At 33.9% G+C, this 19,948-nt stretch overlaps 11 protein-coding genes across 11 annotated transcripts; 5 read left to right on the top strand and 6 right to left on the bottom strand. All coding sequences in view use genetic code 12, as the record gives it.

The window, feature by feature from the left end:
• Positions 1 to 19: 19 nt before the first annotated feature.
• DEHA2G24706g (DEHA2G24706p) lies at positions 20 to 1,029 on the bottom strand (the record flags this gene model as incomplete). The annotated part of the gene is made up of 2 exons (XM_002777690.1): positions 20 to 963; positions 1,023 to 1,029. The coding sequence occupies 2 exons, from the start codon at positions 1,027 to 1,029 to the stop codon at positions 20 to 22; spliced, it is 951 nt and encodes a 316-aa protein (XP_002777736.1).
• A 1,261-nt stretch (positions 1,030 to 2,290) lies between these two features.
• On the top strand, positions 2,291 to 6,085 carry DEHA2G24684g (DEHA2G24684p; the record flags this gene model as incomplete). The annotated part of the gene is made up of 1 exon (XM_462615.1): positions 2,291 to 6,085. The coding sequence occupies one exon, from the start codon at positions 2,291 to 2,293 to the stop codon at positions 6,083 to 6,085; it is 3,795 nt and encodes a 1,264-aa protein (XP_462615.2).
• A 152-nt stretch (positions 6,086 to 6,237) lies between these two features.
• DEHA2G24662g (DEHA2G24662p) lies at positions 6,238 to 7,422 on the top strand (the record flags this gene model as incomplete). Its single annotated transcript, XM_462614.1, has 1 exon — positions 6,238 to 7,422. One exon carries the CDS (start codon positions 6,238 to 6,240, stop codon positions 7,420 to 7,422), a length of 1,185 nt encoding a protein of 394 aa, XP_462614.2.
• Positions 7,423 to 7,574: 152 nt separating this feature from the next.
• DEHA2G24640g (mitochondrial 37S ribosomal protein RSM26) lies at positions 7,575 to 8,354 on the top strand (the record flags this gene model as incomplete). The annotated part of the gene is made up of 1 exon (XM_462613.1): positions 7,575 to 8,354. The coding sequence occupies one exon, from the start codon at positions 7,575 to 7,577 to the stop codon at positions 8,352 to 8,354; it is 780 nt and encodes a 259-aa protein (XP_462613.1).
• A 55-nt stretch (positions 8,355 to 8,409) lies between these two features.
• DEHA2G24618g (DEHA2G24618p) lies at positions 8,410 to 9,423 on the bottom strand (the record flags this gene model as incomplete). Its single annotated transcript, XM_462612.1, has 1 exon — positions 8,410 to 9,423. The coding sequence occupies one exon, from the start codon at positions 9,421 to 9,423 to the stop codon at positions 8,410 to 8,412; it is 1,014 nt and encodes a 337-aa protein (XP_462612.2).
• Positions 9,424 to 9,551: 128 nt separating this feature from the next.
• Positions 9,552 to 10,478, top strand: DEHA2G24596g (DEHA2G24596p; the record flags this gene model as incomplete). Its single annotated transcript, XM_462611.1, has 1 exon — positions 9,552 to 10,478. One exon carries the CDS (start codon positions 9,552 to 9,554, stop codon positions 10,476 to 10,478), a length of 927 nt encoding a protein of 308 aa, XP_462611.1.
• A 796-nt stretch (positions 10,479 to 11,274) lies between these two features.
• On the bottom strand, positions 11,275 to 13,002 carry DEHA2G24574g (DEHA2G24574p; the record flags this gene model as incomplete). The annotated part of the gene is made up of 1 exon (XM_462610.1): positions 11,275 to 13,002. The coding sequence occupies one exon, from the start codon at positions 13,000 to 13,002 to the stop codon at positions 11,275 to 11,277; it is 1,728 nt and encodes a 575-aa protein (XP_462610.2).
• Positions 13,003 to 13,571: 569 nt separating this feature from the next.
• DEHA2G24552g (DEHA2G24552p) lies at positions 13,572 to 14,162 on the bottom strand (the record flags this gene model as incomplete). Its single annotated transcript, XM_462609.1, has 1 exon — positions 13,572 to 14,162. One exon carries the CDS (start codon positions 14,160 to 14,162, stop codon positions 13,572 to 13,574), a length of 591 nt encoding a protein of 196 aa, XP_462609.2.
• A 324-nt stretch (positions 14,163 to 14,486) lies between these two features.
• On the bottom strand, positions 14,487 to 15,128 carry DEHA2G24530g (60S ribosomal protein L43; the record flags this gene model as incomplete). The annotated part of the gene is made up of 2 exons (XM_462608.1): positions 14,487 to 14,763; positions 15,127 to 15,128. Coding segments are annotated over 2 exons (279 nt in total).
• Positions 15,129 to 15,665: 537 nt separating this feature from the next.
• DEHA2G24508g (DEHA2G24508p) lies at positions 15,666 to 17,045 on the top strand (the record flags this gene model as incomplete). Its single annotated transcript, XM_462607.1, has 1 exon — positions 15,666 to 17,045. The coding sequence occupies one exon, from the start codon at positions 15,666 to 15,668 to the stop codon at positions 17,043 to 17,045; it is 1,380 nt and encodes a 459-aa protein (XP_462607.2).
• A 172-nt stretch (positions 17,046 to 17,217) lies between these two features.
• DEHA2G24486g (DEHA2G24486p) lies at positions 17,218 to 19,422 on the bottom strand (the record flags this gene model as incomplete). Its single annotated transcript, XM_462606.2, has 1 exon — positions 17,218 to 19,422. The coding sequence occupies one exon, from the start codon at positions 19,420 to 19,422 to the stop codon at positions 17,218 to 17,220; it is 2,205 nt and encodes a 734-aa protein (XP_462606.2).
• Between the last annotated feature and the right edge of the window lie 526 nt (positions 19,423 to 19,948).

The raw sequence follows: 19,948 nt of genomic DNA, 5'->3' as shown, positions 1-19,948 counted from the left end.
ATTATAAATATATCATGCCTTATAATAAAGTTTGACCTAAAGCACACCTTCCAATTGCACAAGCAGCACTGACAGTATCTAATACATGATTATCGTTTTCACCCAATAAAGGATTTGTTTCAACAATATCCAAGGAAGACAATAATCCAGTTTCCGCAACTGCCTCGGCCACAAATAAACCTTCTCTTAATGTCAAACCACCTTCTACTCTAGTACCAGTTGCAGGTACAAACGATGGATCAATCGCATCAACATCATATGATAAATGAATAGGACAGTCTCTATCTGGATTGATTTTGTTCAACGCCATATCAACAACTTGGCCAATACCATATTTGTCGATATGATACATAGAGAATGCTGCTATATTATTTTCTTTCAATATACGTTTTTCTCCATCATCCACATCTCTCAAGCCTATGTACGCAATCTTATTAGCCTTCAACAACTGGGGCACCCAGCTGAATTCTTCAGGATATGAATCACTGTCCAATCCCATGACAAACGACAATGGGCAGCCATGCAAGTTACCCAGATCTGTTGTCTTAGGCGTGTTTATATCAGCATGTGCATCCACCCATAATATGCATGTATCTGGATTGTGTGCCAACATGGCACTCACAGTAGCTGTACCAATAGAATGATCTCCACCAACAGTTATAGGCAATCTGCCGTTATTTGCAATACCCTTGACTGAGTTGTGAATTTTTTCACAACACTCGCTTACAATCTTGGTGTTCTTAATCCCATACTCGTCCTTATCATCGCTTTTACTCTTCTCGTAGTTCGTGCTTTCTAGTGGGTTCTCTAATTCAACATTCCACCCTAACGACTGAAGCTGTTCTTGAAATCCCGCCTTTAAAATATATTCTGGTCCTAACTCCACACCACCTTTTGGTTGTCCACCTGAAAATGGTGCCGTCACGATAGTGGCTTGTTTCTTTGGATGATATTTGTATTCGACTAGTTTTGTTAGTATTACAGGTTCTTTCTATTGTATTTCTCACGAATTTATTACATACCTGACATTGTTAACTTGACTACTTTATAATAAGGCGAAATTCTTAAATTCTACGATTATTTGACGAGACTAGACACAGTTTATATATGGGATTCTGTATCTTTCGTTTATATTCCAAAGTACAATTAATACCGACAAGTATAAAGACCATCGCAGTTTATTTCCATGAAACCGACGAACCCGCTTCTACGAGAAGGTCATGCCGAGGCCAACGTAATTCGCGGTAACATACTATTTTTGTTTGATCTCTAACCCCAACTTCTTTCAGATGCATTTAAGATTTATCAATCAATAATTCTATACTCGTCGTGTCATGCAATAATAGTATATCTCGACTCCACATTAGGTCACCTTTGTCCCCAAACTATCTATATATATGGCTTTTTTTCTCATTGCCGTATCATTTGCTGCGAAATTAATCACGAATCATTTGGCTTAATCATGCTTAAATTGAAACAATACCGTTAATGATCAATACCTAAATTTGAAACAATACAACTAAATACCAATAATAGTGTACAGGTTTGAAACCATCTGTTGGCAATTTTGGTGTTATATTCAAATTCGAGTCCATAATATAAGGTCTCCAAAGATTCAGAATATAGATTTCAATTTTCTCTAGGTTTATTATTGACCAGAATACTATGAATCCGTGATGTCATAGTTAGACTACCCCGTGGCTGGATGCGCTTCTATAATTGGACTCAGCTTTAGGAATCACACTTTCCAAGAAGACGCAGTAAGAATCGTAAGGAAATCATTACACCCACTCGTTTTATTACAAAGCCATGAATAATTTAAATACTATCTAGACAGAACCTTTGTAGAACACGCTACTTGAATGAAATGCATCATTTTGGAAGAAAAGTTTGGATGCCAGGATGTTTTATTATCCTTTATACAACCCAACCTAATATACACACTTGAGATACGTAGTTATCATGGCACACTGCATTCTATTGGCGGAAGTTATAAAGACGTTTAGTAGATTCCTGTATGTTACAGGTTCCGTCTCATCGCATTACACGTGTAAACTGACACAAACGATCGGTACACGGGGAAGAGAATATTATACGTCTATATGGTTACAACCTTCAATCTACACGTGTATGGTATAAATCTGATTGTTTGTCTATAATAGCTTTGATTTGACTCAAACATATTGATAGCAAAGAAAGAAGCGACTATTTTGGTTGTAACTGATTCCTAACTTGCTACTGATAAATTACCCTACGTCACTTCCGTTAGCGAAACACATTCTTATGAATAATGAAGTTTGGTAAAACATTATTAAGTCATCAAATACCGGAATGGTCTATATATTATATGAACTATAAGCATTTGAAGAAAATAATCAAAAGTATTGATGCGTCTTCCGACTATGAAGATGATAAAGTTGCAGACCTAGTTTCAAACACAATTTCTGAATTCTTCTTCGAGTTAGATCGGAATATTGAAAAGGTCGATGAGTTTTATAACAATAAATATAAGGAATATGAACGTCGTTTATCGAAGATTGTGTCTGTTTTAGGTTTCAATGATAACAAAATAACTCGCCAAATTGAATCTAATGACGAATTGGACGAGATTATTTCTATTTTACTCGAGTTAAGGACCATTTATCGTAATTTGAAGTGGTTTGGTGAATTGAATCACAAGGGTTTTGTTAAAATTTTGAAGAAATTAGATAAGAAATTATTGTATTTGCAGAAATCTTACAATAATCGCTTAGCATCTGGAGAAAACCCAATCCAGTTACCAAACTATAATAAAGAGAGTTATCTATCCACCAGAGTTAACGCTTTGCCATTTGCGAATAAAGGTGAATTATTAGGCGGGTTAGACACGATTAATAATATCCTAAACGAGTTGGGGGAAATTCAAATAAGTAACGATAATCTGACTGATCAGCTTGACTTTTTGAAAATCGGAAATAGGCGCTATTCTCTTGACCAGGAATTTTTAAAACAATTTGATAAAGTAATTGAAAATGATGATGGTGAAAATATCGGTACTGAATTGAGCAAAATTACTCCAAACAAGTTGAATCTGAGATTTTTAATTTCGTTATTGAGTAAAGCATGTTTGAGTGATTCACTCAGTTGTATTGATTATTTGATAAACTATTTGATTGAATTTAACAAAAGCCAAAGTTTACCTGTTATTAATTCATTATTTGATCAGTATGATATCAGCGGCCGCAATTTCTTTCATCAATTCATTGTTAGTTTGGGCAAATCTCAAGTTACGAATGAAAAGAAGGAGAACCTGATTCTTCCTGGTGAGTCTTCTAAATTAAAACGACTCTATGGTAACAAAGGTGGTCCTGATGGTGTTCAGCTTAATCCTATTAGAACCGATGGTATTCAGTATATTATGAGTAAAATTGATTCTAAGGATTTTGAATTCAAAAAGTTGATTATTGCCAAGGACAACTATTCAAGAACGCCTTTGCATTATTCCGCTCAATATGGCTTAAAGGATATTACTCAAATATTGTTGAATTATTTAAGTAAGTGGGACTTGATTGATAAAAAAATCCCTATTGATGATTTACATTATTGGGGAGACCAAGAAGGGTTAACCCCCATTCATTTATCAATTATCGGCAAGCATCCTAAAACCACGGATAATTTAATTATCTACAGTGCGACCCAAGAATTAACCTGCCCCAATCTATTATTACTAGCTGTGAGATTGAACTGTCTTGAGATTTCACAGAATTTAATCAGAAAGAGTAAAATCAATGTTGATTATACTGATTTACAACACAATAATGAGACTGCGTTGTATATTGCTGCAAAATTGAATTATGCTGATATTGTTGAATTTTTATTACAAGAAGATGCTGATACTGAAATAAACGAGATTCTCTTTGGGTGGACACCAGTTTTTATTGCAGCATCAGAGGGTTTTAAAAATATTGTTAGTCTTTTGATTGACTATGGATGTAAAATTGATACGGTGGATTACTCAGGGTGGTTCCCAATGGAACATGCAAGTTTAAGAGGCCATCTAAACGTTGCAGATTTATTGAAACCAGAAAATGATCAGTTATTACTACATGATATCTATAATCCTTCTAATAATTTGGAGAGATTTTCGAATAGTTCGTTGAAGAGTCCATCCACTATATATTCAAATAACTCAAGGGATGAGTTGACGTTATCTGCAAGTAGCATTGATAAGCTACCAGAGCCAAATAAGGTCACGGTAAATGAAGTCTATAAACAATTGAAGCACTTAGATTCAAATAGCTCTACTAATGGAACAGTAAGTCCAAGGTCCAGGTCACCGACGAATAAAAAGAAATTTAAACCAATTAAGTCTTTTGGCCACCGTTATTTAAATTCTGGTGAATCATTACTTTTGATTACTTTAGGCACAACTGATTTAAGAGATGGTAATGCACCTATTGAGTTAAATAATATTTCTATGGCCAAGAGCTTTTTCACGGAATTAGATACGGCATTATCATTATGCATTACCTGTCGTAATAGAAAAGATTCTTCAAACGAATTAATCGAACCACCAATGATTATTGATTTACCTTTGGAAGAACACCATGGAAGCGCGACAGATCCGTTGACTTTTAAATTGACGGACAATTTAAATCCAGAAGATGTCATAGTCACATTTGATATTGTTCCAACTTATCAGTATCCAAACAATAGAGATTTAAATGGTATTAATCCGAACAAAAAGAATCAAAAAGTTTTAGGCAGGGCAATGGCTCTTTTGAATGAAGTGTATACCAATGTGGGACCAAACCTAAGGTCTTTGAACAATAAAATTACTGTGCCGATCTTCGAATCTACTACTTTAGATTTACTAGGTAAGATAAGATTTGAATATTTATGCGTCAAACCTTTTTCTCACCCTTCAATGAACATTACTAGAAGTGATACTTATTGGAAGCAATTAGTTTCGACAAGAGTTATTGGCCATCGTGGTTTAGGAAAAAATGTCAGTAACAGAAATTCGTTACAATTGGGTGAAAATACAGTGGAATCTTTTATTGCCGCAGCTTCGTTGGGTGCATCTTATGTTGAATTCGATGTACAATTAACAAAAGATTTTACAGCTGTGATTTATCATGATTTTACAGTAGCTGAATCAGGAGCTGATATCCCGATGCATGCCTTAACAGCTGAACAATTTTTGAGTTTGAGTGAAGCTGATGATCATCATATCAAGAATGAGAAGAATAAGAAATCTGTGAAGGTTGATTCCAAACAAGCCCAGTACTCGTTGGATGATGAAATTTTAGGAAAGGTTAACCGTCCAAGGTCAATGTCAACATACCCATCAGCTCCTAACTTCAATAAAATACATACCCATGATGATCCAGATGAGGTCGACGATCAAATAGATAAAGAGTTCAAAGATCAAATAAGTAGAAGAATGAAATTAACTAAGACGTGGAAAGATAAAGGATTTAAAGGCAATGCTCGTGGATTATCAATTGCTTCTAACTTTGTTACATTAAAGGAATTATTTAAAAAGTTACCTAAAAATGTAGGTTTCAATATTGAACTAAAGTATCCTATGTTGGATGAGGCTGAAAGTGAAAGTATGGGTGAAATCGCCTTTGATATGAATTTTTACGTTGACACTATCTTGAAAGTTGTTTTTGACGAGAATACAAACAATAGAGATATATTATTTTCTTCATTCCATCCAGATATTTGTTTGCTATTATCATTGAAGCAGCCTACTATGCCAATTTTATATTTGACAGAGGCTGGCACACAATCAATGGCGGATATTAGGGCCTCATCTTTACAAAATGCTATTAGGTTTGCTAAAAAATGGAACTTATTAGGAATTGTTAGTGCTGCGAAAACTTTAGTTAAGACCCCAAGATTGGCTCAAATTGTTAAGTCTTCAGGATTAGTTTGTGTTACTTATGGGGTTGAAAACAATTCACCTGAATATGCTAAAATTCAGATGAAAGCTGGTGTTGACGCAGTTATTGCCGATAGTGTGTTAGCTGTTAGGGAAGGCTTAAGAAAGGATCAAGAAAATTTGAAAGAAATTGAAGAATCTCTGGAAAGCGCTTAAAAGTGCAACTCTTTTACGTATATGTGCTTATATTTTTATCTCTTACTCACTAGCTTAGATGTATCGGTTTTGTGTTTTATTTGCGCAGCTAAAAGGTTTAGTTAAATTTCAATATCTTAATTCTGTAGTAAATTAATGAAACGGTTTACATAATGTCAGAAGAATACAGAACAGATGATTCTTCTGAGATTCATGAGAATAATTCAAAAATACTGAATGCATCTACTAATTCGGGAATAAATGCTGTACATGTCAACTCAGCAAGAGAAATGACTCAATTACATACGAGAGCAAGATTACCAGTACATTTACAAGCTAGAAATGAAGATAGAAACAATGATATGCCTAAACCACAGAGGAAACCCGTTATGAGTTCAAAATTTCCAAAATCAAACTCTAATATATCAATTCCAGCTAAGTCACACACTGGCGCATGCAACAATCCTCAGTGTACTTATTGTGGCCAAGTAATTATCCCTTCCCCAAAATCATCGCTACCCATACAAGATCATCCATCGATAACCATAAACGATTGGAGCATATTTACTATAAAAAGACCTATATTGAATTCGCCAGAACTAGATGATTTGGCTGATTCGAGATTTGAGTTTCCGTTACCGGAAATGATATTTGGGAATAATTTAGTAAAACTTGTAAACGATAAGAACGGATCTTCAATAGAATTTAATGCATTGGATGCATTGGATTCTTTAGATGAAGAATCTAGCTTAAAGGTTAGTTATCATAAGGAATGGTTGGAATCGAGGAGATCGCCATCGACATCTTCATCATCAGACATTATAGATAAATCCGAAAAGGCACAGAAAGAAATTTCCAATAAAGATTTGAAAAAGTTAACTGATTTGGATTCGCTAAAGCCATATGATTGGACATATTCAACCAATTATAAAGGTACCTTGAAAAATATAGTGTTCTCAGAAACAGACGAAAAGATTCCAGTAGAAAAATTATTGAGACCAGATCCAATATTGTTCTTCGATGAGCTGATATTGTTCGAAGATGAATTGGGTGATAATGGTATCTCAATGTTGTCAACAAAAATTAGAGTTATGCCGAAATGTTTGCTATTATTATGTAGATTTTCCTTAAGAATTGATAATGTTATTTTCAGGATCAGGGATACGAGGATTTATATTGATTTTGATACTAATTTGATCTTGAGAGAGTATAAAGTACAAGAATGCTCTTATAATGAGGTGTTAAAAAAAATTTCTAATAAGAGCAACAATGATCCAAAAAAGTTATTAAGAGATACGATGTGGGTATCGCAAAACATTCCAGTTTTAAGTTGTACAGTTGAATCCAGTACTTTATAGTTATTTATTGTACTCTATATAGTGGTATATGATAGAATTATAGTCAAGTCGTTCGATTACCATTTCCAAAAATTTATTCACCTCGAAATTTTCAGTTGAAGAAGTTACCGTTGATGTTATAACCGGAAGATATATAATAAGGACCCGAAAGCATGTTTAGGAGATCTTATAAATTAGCTAATAGTTCAATTTCTGTAGCTAAAAGAAAGTTACACGAAGTACCAGCGTTGAAAAATCAAGATGCATTTTTACAAAATGGTATCGAAGGTTTGTATTCACCTAAAGGTTTCAAATCAGCTTGGTCAGATTACCAAAAATACTTAACGTTGAATTTAACATTACAAACCAATGGCACTGAAAATGAATTGAGAATGCCTTATCAAATTTTATTACAAACAGCTAAGCAAACGGCAGAACAACATACATTTCATTTTGCTTCTCAAGCTCATAATAATCATTTTTGCTTCGAGCAATTAACAAACAAGACAGAAGCACAAAAAACAAAGCCATCGAGATTTTTGTTAGAAAGATTGGCAGATCAAGATTTTGCTAACATAGAATCTTTTCGTGATCATTTCTTATTAGTTGCCGATTCATCATTCGGTCAGGGTTGGGTTTTTCTTGTTGAATTACCAGATAAGTCTGTCAAAATCTTAAAATGTGGTAATGACGGTACTCCATATTTCTATGGAAAAAATCAATCATTAGATTTAAATGGTGGTATTGATGAAGGGAGTTTCGAATACTTAAATAATTTAAAGCATTTGGCAGCTAAACAAGAAAGGGATTTTAGTTTACCGTTATTAGGTATTAATTGTTGGGACACCGCATTCATTGATGATTACGGAGTGACTGGTAAAGCTGATTATCTCACAAACTTCTGGGATTGTATTAACTGGGATGTTGTAAATAAAAGGCTATTCCAAGTATGAAATAAAATTCACACTGTTGCATGTATATAGTTAATATAGTTTAATAATTATCAAATCAATTACCGTTGCTAGTATCACTATTAAGATCTAATTCATCGAGGTCAATCATATATAATTCTTCAAGTTTAAAGTTATTGAGACTATTCATATTAATGACCAGTTGGTACTTTGATGTCTTCAGTGACAACTTTTCAGTTTCAAAAAGTATTTTCCGTAAAGACTTATCCTGATACCAATCAATTGGAAGGCTAATAATAAAGCCGACCAAAAGCTCACATATTATCGATATATATGTCCACTCATTAACTAAGGCGTTGAATTTCTTATAAATGTGGTCATCACTTTCGGTTAGGAATTCGTTAATCTGCTTTCCCTTCACTTCTAGTAACGCATTATGTTTTTCTTTCAAATTAACATTGAGAGCATTCAAGCTCTTTAACTTATCTTGTAACTCATTATTAAGGGTGTTAGAAATTGAATGTGCCAAGTTATTTAACTCCTTATTATTCTTATTTAATTCCTGATAGGATTTTATTAATTTGTTTATATTTGCATTTGTATTACGTTCATTAATAGAATACAAAGTTGACAAGTTCTGGGATATATTCAACTCAGTCGTAGCAATACCTGTATCTAATTGATGAATTGACCTTAAAATAGGTAACGTTATTTGCAAATAATTGTTTAACAACAATCTTGTTTTAAAATTATCAATTTGTAATTCATAATAGTTCCGTATAGCTTTCAATTTTGATATTTCATTACCTTTTGAATATTCTAGTATAGGTATCTTATCAAGTTTATTATTAAGAATTTCATGATATTGCTCTTCAATTTTATCAACAGATTGTCCGTTCAATTCATCAAGTTTATTAAAATATGCTAGTTTGTTTAGTTTTTGACTTAGTTCACCGTATAATTCATGATACTTTTTCTCGAGTTTTGTGGACTCATTGCAACTGGTGAGTTTCAAGTGATTTTTTGTTATATCTGGAATACCATAGTGATGATCAAGAATCGAAGTACTTGCCAAGAGTGAATCACATTCTTTTGATAATTCATCGGACATTCTAGCGAAGTATGGTAGTACGTAAAATATGTAAAATGTACTTTTTAATATCGCACTGATTTGAATTTCATTTATAGCTTAAATCAAGAAAAAAGGAAGATAGATATCAATTAACGTAACAATTATCAATGTCGGAAACATCAATAGACCTTGTCAAAAACAAGCTATTGTCAATAGCTGCATCAGGAATTTATGTGAATTTCAAGCCCGATATCTTACAAAATACGTACAATGAAATATCTAAGTTTTTATCCGTAAATGCAGAATCAATCGATACAATAGAACTTTTCAATTTATTTGAATTGCAATTCTATATATCATTAATGACGAACCATGATGTTGAAGCAAAAACTAGCTTGGATAGACTTGTTGATCAATTTGGATTTGAAAAATCACAGCGAGTTAAGTTGTTACAATCTATTTATTTTGAAGCTATGGGGGATGACGAAGCAGCGATGAAAGTATTAGGGCAAAATGCAGACGAATTAAAATTATCCCGAAGGTTGATTACATTCAGCAGAAAGCCAGATAATAATGAAGACTACATCGCCAGCTTAAATTATTATCTAGATTTACAACCTTCAGATGTTATTACATGGGCAGAATTAGCAGAAGAATATAGAACTATTGGTCATTATGAAAAAGGTATACATTGTTTGCAAGAAATTCTATTACAAGAGCCATATGCTTATAATATATTTTACAAAGTAGGATTGTTCTACTACTATCAGTTTTTACAAGAATTTACCAACAAGACCCATGATAAGAAAGATAAATTATTGGAAGCTATGTCTGTTTTGAAAAATGCGAAGAATAACTTTTTAAGATCAATTGAAATATGTGACAGCTACTCCACAAGTTGGTTGGGTATCTATTTGATTTCTAAATTGGATTTCAATCAGGCTTTGTTGAGCAAATTGGCCGATAATAAACAAGTCAAGGTCTATTTAGAAGATAATTCAAAATTGGAAGCTTTAAGTAAACAAAAAATCATTAAATTCAATAAGCTAGATGGCGAAGAAGAATTCGATATTTTTTTAAATAAGCATATATAGCTGTACATATAAATGATCCTTAATCTACGCGCAAACACTATATGATGGCATCATATATAATTCATGCAATTGGTTACAGTCAGACATAATTATGACAATATTTCTGACCTCTTACATAAAATTAAGGTAAAACAACATTACATATATTAATAAAAATTCTTAATAGAACACCCTAAATATTTTAAATACTCCAACACCCTTAAGTCATTAAATAATACCAGACTAATCCATTAAACCAATCACTGATAGCAATTTACTACTAATCAATTGTTCCACAAGGTTATAATAATGCCCTGATTTATTTCTTTTCAGATCCACAAGTGCAGTGTTCACACTTACAGTCGGATCCACAAGTGCAACCTTTTGTTTCTTCAGAGTTGTTAACGATAATTCTTTGAGTAATAGCAGCCATTTTAATAATCTTAAATATGATAATAATTATATCTTCTATAGATGTTTCAGTGGATTAGAGTCATATTTATATCTTGACAATTTCAACTTTGTGCTGCGCGACTTTGGCTGCATTTACAGCTAAACTCCCGCACGCATGACTGCTTTACAGCTAATATCTCTCAATACCTTTTGTATGTTTGCTTATTAGCAACATGCCATTCAAGAGCTCATATACAGTCGTTGTTTGATTACGGGATAGGATAGGTTGCCTACGATAAGTTATGGAGTAAGTTTCTATTATAATATATACTATATATGTAAAGAAAATGCAATTGGGTTGATAATATAAATTAATGGAGACAATTATTGATAAGAGAATAGTTCTACGTATGACAAAAAAAATTTAGAATTCACCTTTATAGTTCAAGTCTTTTCTGGATAAGACTTCATCTAACATACCAGAGGCTGCAGCCACTAATCCTAAGAAAGGTCTGGAAGGATCCAATACCTTGGATAAATATTCTGGATGATATTGCGTGCCACAGAAAAATTTGTGATCCTTCAATTCGAATAATTCCATTCTCTTCTCAGTTTCATCCTTACCGATGAAATTTAAGCCCTTGGTTTCTATTTCGTCTATTAATTGAGGATTGACTTCGTATCTGTGTCTGTGTCTTTCCAAGACAGAATCAGCACCACCATACAATTTTCTTAATTTTGACCATTCCGAGCCGTCAGTAAATTTGGTGCTGTGGATACCTAATCTCATAGTACCACCTAATTTAACCTGATCAACATCAGGCATATAAACAACGGATGCAGTCTTTTCTTCGACAGTAGCATCAAATTCCATTGAAGTGGAATTAGAATAACCTAAAACATTTCTAACGAATTCAATGACCGCAATTTGCAAACCCAAACAAACACCCAAGTATGGAACATTGTTTTCTCTTGCATATTTAGCGGCAGCAACCATCCCTTCAATACCACGATTACCAAAACCACCTGGAACCAATATACCATCGGCTTGGCAGATTGAGTGCCATGCCTTGTGATAATCGGCCAAATTATTTTCTTTCGAGGCTTCTTCTAAGTCAGTAGATTCAACCCATTCAATTTTCAACTTTCTCTTGCAACTCATAGACGAATGTTCTAAAGCTTTAATAACTGACAAGTAAGAATCTTTCAAATTAGTATATTTACCAACTAATGCAATAGTAGTGGTTTCAAAAGAGTTATCATGTTGAGATGTTAATGTTCTCCATCTAGTTAATAAATGTTCACCCTTAGACAAAGCTTCCTTGGATAATTTATTTGCATCTAAATTCAATTTCTTTTCTAAGAATTTCATCATTCTCAGTTCTTTTAACAATAATGGAACGTGGTAAGTTGAGTTAACATCATGAACAGCAATCACTTGTTCAGGACCAACATGACAAAACATTCCAATCTTTTCAATAGTAGCAATTTCTAATTGTTCTTGACATCTACAAGCAATCATATCAGGAGTCAAACCTAAAGATCTTAAATCTTTAATGGCAGCTTGAGTTGGCTTTGTCTTTTGTTCTCCATGAATAACAGGAACTAAAGAAACGTGGATTAAAGCGAAGTTTTCGACACCAACTCTGAACTGAAATTGTCTCAAAGCTTCAACGAACGGAGCACTTTCAATATCTCCAACAGTACCACCTAATTCAATAATACAAATATCAGGTTCTGATCCTGAATCATCAACTGGAACAACTGCAACTCTTTCAATCCAGTCTTGAATTGAACCGGTGACATGAGGAACGACTTGAACGGTTTTACCCAAGTAATCTCCTCTTCTTTCTCTTTCGATGACATGAGAATAGATTTTACCAGTAGTGATGTTATGGTCTTTAGTTAAAGTAGTATTTAAGTATCTTTCATAATTACCTAAATCTAAATCGACTTCTCCACCGTCATTCAAAACAAAACACTCTCCATGTTCTAATGGGGACATAGTACCAGCATCAATGTTCATATATGGATCAATTTTGATAGAGGTCACTCTGTAACCTAAGGTTTTAAATAATAACCCGGTGGAAGATGCTAAAACACCTTTACCAATACCAGAAATGACACCACCAGAGACAACGACGTATTTCATTCTCAATTATTTAAGTTTATTGTAGTAGTTTTTATGAAGGTTACACTAATAAAGAAATATGCGAATTATTCAATGTTTATTAAGAAGCTATAGATACGCCCTCTTAAATGAATTATTTAAGCGGGAGGAAAGAGGTAAAGGATCTAACTTGAATCTTCGGGAACGATATTCCTTTTTATAATGGAGATGAGCTGCGATAAAAAAAAATTCAAAAAAAAAAACACGTTACGGCGCGGTCTCTAGACTGACAAATACGGAAATAACTGAAGTTTCAGACATGTTTGCTAAATTATACACCTCGTTAATACTTTAGATTTCATTTTACAGATGATAGATATTCGAGGTACCTTGATTTAGCTTACCGATGAGTTGATATATGCCTCTTTCATTTAGAGAAAGAAATAAGTTGGCCTTGGAAACATTAATCCGAAGATAAACTTATCAAGATGGCAAAATAATTACTAGTATATAGATACACTTGAAATAAACTAAAGGACTTACTTTTAGTTCCTGTCCGCTGTATATTCAGTAATGCTAAATGCTTATAATGCAGTATGGGGATGTAACAGTTATACTATTTTCACACCTCCAATTTGAGTGCCATCCTCATTCATTAATATTTGGGCTCTTCCTTGTTTGATTAATACTCCCTTTAATATTCTCACGAGTAAGTTATAGTCTAAGTCCTTCAAATCCTCATCAACGCCAGAATCTTCCAGTTTAGTTAACTCATAAATGGTAAGAACCGATCCCAACTGACCAGTCCTCTCAACGAAATCATGTAAAATGTTTGCCCATTCAATCAAAGTTTTCCAGTATATCAATATTCCTGTTTCTGGCTGCTTTGGATTAATGTATTCGGCTCTATGGAGCTTATGGATCAAATGCTTAAAAATCATCGCTTTGAAGTCATCATTCACCGCTCTATTAATATTCTTATTCTCAAACAATGGCGGTATTTCATTAGTAGTCACGTCGTTCAATTGTGTATGTAATACTGATCCCCCCAAGGTTAATGAAGTTATCTTATAATGCTGGCAATATGATAGTATTATTTCTCCCCATGATTCAAGCTGATTGTGTAGTATTGTTAGGTTAGGTTGTTTAGTATATAGAGGAGGAAATGAATGGATCTTGGGAAATTCAAACACAGTTGTCATATTCAAAGTAGTAGTAGTGGATATGTAAAGGGTTTCATATAGAGTTGAAGGAATTAACTTTTGATTCTTTGATAGAAGCTCACGTGCCGTACTACAATATCTGTAGCAAGATTTAACCTACCATTAAACAACTACGTACAAGAATGTTTATCGTAAACCTTTTATTTTTTGTTTATTAACAATATCATCGCTAGAGAGTGTAAGTTATAAACATTTGTCATATAAAACACACCTGACTATAAACCGGAACTTAAAATTACAAAATGTTATTTATTTTTCTAAATTAAACAATTGTTATGTTTGATTAATGAAGACGAAGTAAACTTAAGCTTCAGCCATGTCTCTTAAACGACGAATGGTAGATCTAACGGTAGCAGCTGCGGCAGTAGAAACAGTGTAAGCACCACCAGCAACAGTCTTACGGCAAGATTTACAAGTCCAGATACCAGCAGCACCTCTTTGGACAGTTCTCTTACCACAGAATGAACAATCGTATTTAGCGTGTTGTTGGACTTCCAACTTCTTGGTTTGTCTTCTTAACGAAGAACCGTATCTGACACCGAATTTACCGGTAATACCAACCTTCTTAGTTCTCTTAGTCCTATAAATATGTTAGTATTTCGCTCCAACTACTTCTGAATCCACAGCGAAGTCTCACCACAATAAATATCTTGATAATTCGGAACGCACTGAAAACTTTTCAGTCTTCACCAAATGCAAGCCGTTAGTTTGATAAAAACTAGTCTATCATTTTCTTATTTCTATAGTGGATCTGTTCTTCACACTGGATATATTCTGTTTCTTATTCTCTGGTACAAAAATTATTTTCCATATTATTCCCTCTATCTACTCAGGAAATTTTTCACTAGATATATCAATCCACTAAACCACAAATAAATAGAATACACAATCCATCAAGATGTCCACTGTAATGATCTCCTCCTATTCCTCTTATGAAACATACATGTTTAGCTATAATTGTCTATGGTAATTGACTATACTAGCAATAGAAAAAAATAGCTCTAATATTTCATGTCTATAATGATAGAACGAGACTGAACCATCCTCATTATAGTGGGCGTGTACCACGATCAATAAAAATTTATCAGAAAATTTTCATCGCACACTTGACCCGATATAAAATGACAGAAATCATGATTCAGTATCTTTAACCGCGTGACTCGATGTATTTTATAGGATTGAAACCCTAATACTTTTGTGAACCAGCTTTTTGATTATATCTTGTTCTTCTGGTGATAGATATAATCCAGTTATTTTAACAAATTTGAAGTTTTGATAATCATAGAATGATATGTTAGATATAATGGATGATGAAGATATTAATAGTTATTCATTTATGAAGTTCATTAAATCAGATCCTGATGAAGAGTCAATGTGTATGATTACTTTGTGACTAGGCGGCTAAATGATTATTTAGTAGATACCGGGGGTTTCAATTACTAATAGCAAGTAGGTGATACAGAATCAGACGAAGGCGAAGTAATGGGGTTCGGGACTAAAAACCACAAATTTTTGGAAGGGTTAGGTAGTTGTAGGACTGACGAATCGGATGGAAAAAATTCGCAACCAAAAATCAGTCGGATGGAGGAGGGAAAGCAGCAGCAGTTGGGGGTTAATTTTATTGGGATGACAGATTATGAACTTAACCTGGATCTTGAGGACAAGGAAGAGGTAAGTTTTGGAGGTTTTCACGATGGTCCTGCTATTGCGAGAGGATCGGGACATAAATCTTACTGCAAACGGAAGTTGGAGCTGTCGTATGAATTCAATAAAAGACTGCGGTACATGGATCACCCAACTGGGGGCATCGAAAGGCCTGTTCATAGTAAAATATTCAATTCTGTTGGTTTAGGGGATGAAGAGCTGCGAATGAGGAATAGCTGCAAAACTCATGGCCATAGTGGCTTTAATTCCTATGTTACAGAAACTCCTAGAGATCTGTACAATAATACAGAAATATTTAAGGGTGACATTACACACATTAATGCTCTATCTCATGATCGAAGCAGCTTTTGTGAAAGTTATGATGTCGTCACAGGAAGTATGCTTCCTTTGAGGTTGAAAGATGTTGCAGAGAGGTCAAAACCATCGTTATCATTTCCGTTAGTGGATGGTGGAAATTACTTATTAGGAGAGCCTCTTAGAGATATTATCAGTGATACTAATGGAACATATCAGTCGACCGAGTCAACTCTGATAAACAATAAAAGCAAGAACAATTTACTGTTGATAGGCGCTTACGATAAGGAGAATGTGATTGATCCTAGAGTAATATTCAAGTTCGAAGCGAACTCAAGGTTCCTAGGAGGACTGAAGAGGGTCTGCAATAATCTCCCATGCATACCATTACCCCAAGAAAACAACAGTACGTTAGGTTGTTTAAATACGAACAGGAACTCTAGAATCGATATGAATATTTCGAAACATCTGCCCTTAATTCCAGCAGTTGATGAAAACATACTTCAACCTCAAAAAAATACTATTATGCTCACCTACCCGACACCTGATCGGGTATCTGACAGGGAATACAATACTCATATATACAACAAGGCGGGTACCTACACAAGCGATATAGTTGATCAAGAGCAGAATGGATTTAAAAAGACAGAAGCGCCAAAAACAGCCGCTAAAAACAAGCCTAAACTAAGCCAGAAATTGTTATATATTCATAATCTTTCTCGTTCGAGCAATACAAAAATTGATGAAACTGTCGCTTATCTACATTATAAATTACGGGGCTATGAAAACATGGCAGTTCTGACAAGGATTAGAAATATATTGCAAAGTCATCAACTGAATTTAATAGGCATTTGCGGCCAACTTGGGATTCCTGAATTATTGGTTCCTCGAAGAACAAACTAAAGATTTATATAATTTAAATCATCTCTATAAAAGCATCATGTTTCGAAATGGAAACTATATATTTGTCAATTTGCGATTAAATAAGTCAATGGAACTATGTAGATAAACTTATATGAGAATTAAAGCAGTAATGGATACCTGAATAGGTTAAATAAAATACTATATCGAAATTTTATGCTGGGGGATTTCTATCCCTAGGAAACAAATCAACAGGCTGCATTTCCACATCATCGTCATCCTCTCCTTCTCCATTAACGAATTGTATAAGTTGATCACCATTAGGGAAGACTGCTGGTTGTATTATTTGAGGTGCATTTTGCGGGTCTTGATTCTGTTGGTCTGGTTGAAATTGAAGGTCTTGTTCAAGCATCTGTCGTTGAAGCAAACGCTGTTGATGATGATTTCTTATCAATCTTTGAAAATGTTCTCTCATTTCTTCGGGACCCATATTACCTTCATTTAATTCTCTGAAGATTTCTCTATTAATTTCAGCCACCTCAGGGTTTCCTAAATCACCACCTTGTAGAACACCCAAACCTCGCTGTCTCACCCATAGATTCATTTCCTCGTCATCCATATCATTTCCTCCATTCATAAATCTTCGTCTTCTTTCGTGAAATAATGCATGCATATCACCATGATCAATTAAATAAGATCTGTCTTCCATGATTTGATTTAAATGGTTCCTTAATTGACTAACCCCATTACCTGAAAACACACAGAATGAATTCTTCTGTTGTTCATTGAAGTCTGGAGGAGGATCACGGCAATATTGCGTAATTTCTCTTCTTAAAAATGCCGAAATACCTGTCAATGATAAATGTGTCAACTTCGGACAGTTCTTCAATAAGAGATAAATAGGACCTATAGTTAAATTTGTACAGTAAGATAAATGAACTCTTTCTAAGCAGTCTTGTTCACCACGGCGTCTCACTAATTCTAATATCCCGCTATCTGATATTAAGCTGCATTTGACTAAGCCTATTCGTCTCAATTTTGGTAAATTTGCCAATTCGACTAATGTCCAATCGGTTAATTGAGAGCAACACGCTAGATCAATGTATTGAATTCTATGACAGGATCTTACTAATGATGCAACGCCAAAATCTGTAATTAAACCACAATGACCTAAATGAATATAATGCAAGCTTCTCCCTAATTGAGATAATGCTCTCAAAGATGCGTCCGTTATTTGCATACACTTTGATAAGACAACGTTTCTTAATCTTGGAGCACACATCACAAGTTTCTCTATCAATCTATCAGTTATAGCATTACAACCTGTTATATCAACTATTCTTAGCTTTTCTAGATAATATTCACTAGGAAGCAATTCGAATAGTCTATCTGTGACACCTGCTGCATTGCTTATCCGAAATTCTCTTAACTGTGATAAATTGAGGAAAATCAACTTCAAATACTTATCAGTAACATTAGAACAGTTATGCAAATCAATTTCAACTAATGACTTACAGTTTTCATGCATTGCTTCTATACTTCTGTCGGTAATATTTGCACTACCATTAAACTTTACTCTTTTAAGCATAGGACATGACTTTAATAATTTTAATATTGCATCTTCGGAAACCTTGCCACATCCAGGGGCATATAAGCCCTGTAAGCGAGGACAATTATTAGCCAACGCTAGTATTATATCGTCGTGAATGCCTGTTACTCCCGTCAAATCTATCGACTGTAATTTTTCACAGTTCTTTAAAACTGAAGTTACTGGACTATAAGTCAATTTTGTACAGTTAACTAGAGTAAGTCTTTCCAACTTAGGACATCCAACAAACAATTTTAATAAATCATCATCCACTAGTTTAGTCATAAATGATAAGTTTAATCTTTTGATAAAAGATCGATAATCCCAATGGGTTCCTCCTTTCGGAATTTCCATTATTGTTTTAATTTTCTTGAACGAGTCATCGTTTTGCATATTTGGTCTAAACCAAAGGATTTCAATTATCAAATCAGCAAATTCATGGCATACTGTTAATAAAGAATATAGTTCCTTCCTGTCAAGGTGATGAAAAATCTGCAATAATATCTCTGTCGGGAGATTCAACAAAAGTGAATTCTTGTAATTTAACTTTTGAATTTCATTTCTATGATTCGACGTAGAAGATTGACGTCTCTGAATAATTGAATTCCTCAATTCCCTATAATCGCTGCTAGAATCGTTATCCATTTGAAATTCAAACTCTTGGTTAACGCTGCTGTTATTACTATCATTATTGTCATTCAAGTAGTTGTTGGTATTATTCTTACTCCGAGCTAGCATTTGTGAAAATGATGGCAAAGCCCTGCTGTTGCTGCTTGCAATACGTGATATATTACTATCCTCTATAATGTTGTTCGGAGAACGCATTCTCATGGGGCGTTTAGATACTATTATAAGACGAAGTATTCACTCAATGGAACAGGGTGATAGCAATTGAATTTCGATGGAACAAACGAGTGATATCAAATATACTCAAGCGTTTTATCTTTTTACAACTGCTATAACTGAATCAAAAACTATCTGAAATATTGGCGGTAAACTTAAAAGCAAATCACACCAAGATAAACAGAACTCTTTAAACTTTAAACAACAACGACCACAATTAATATCGCTTTGATTCTATTCCAACTAGAGACTAGCTTAAAGAAAAACTGATGTTGTAGTTATATCCTCACTAATGTCGATCTAATGATATGATATGATCAATGTATATGTGATTGTGAATTGATTTATCGCCATTAAGATTAATGTGGCAATATACAGGATTTTATATTATCAGCAAGAAGCATTTCTATGTAACGGGAAGCATTAAACGACACTACAGTGCTAAATAGCAAGATTGAATACCTAAAATTAGTATATTAAATATTATTTATACAAGATAATAATTGTATGTATA

The sequence above is a fragment of the Debaryomyces hansenii genome, assembly GCF_000006445.2.
Source record: "Debaryomyces hansenii CBS767 chromosome G complete sequence".
Classification (NCBI taxonomy): Eukaryota; Fungi; Ascomycota; class Pichiomycetes; order Serinales; family Debaryomycetaceae; genus Debaryomyces; species Debaryomyces hansenii.
The sequence above is the reverse complement of the archived record's forward strand: the minus strand, read 5'-3'. Positions and strand labels throughout refer to the sequence as shown.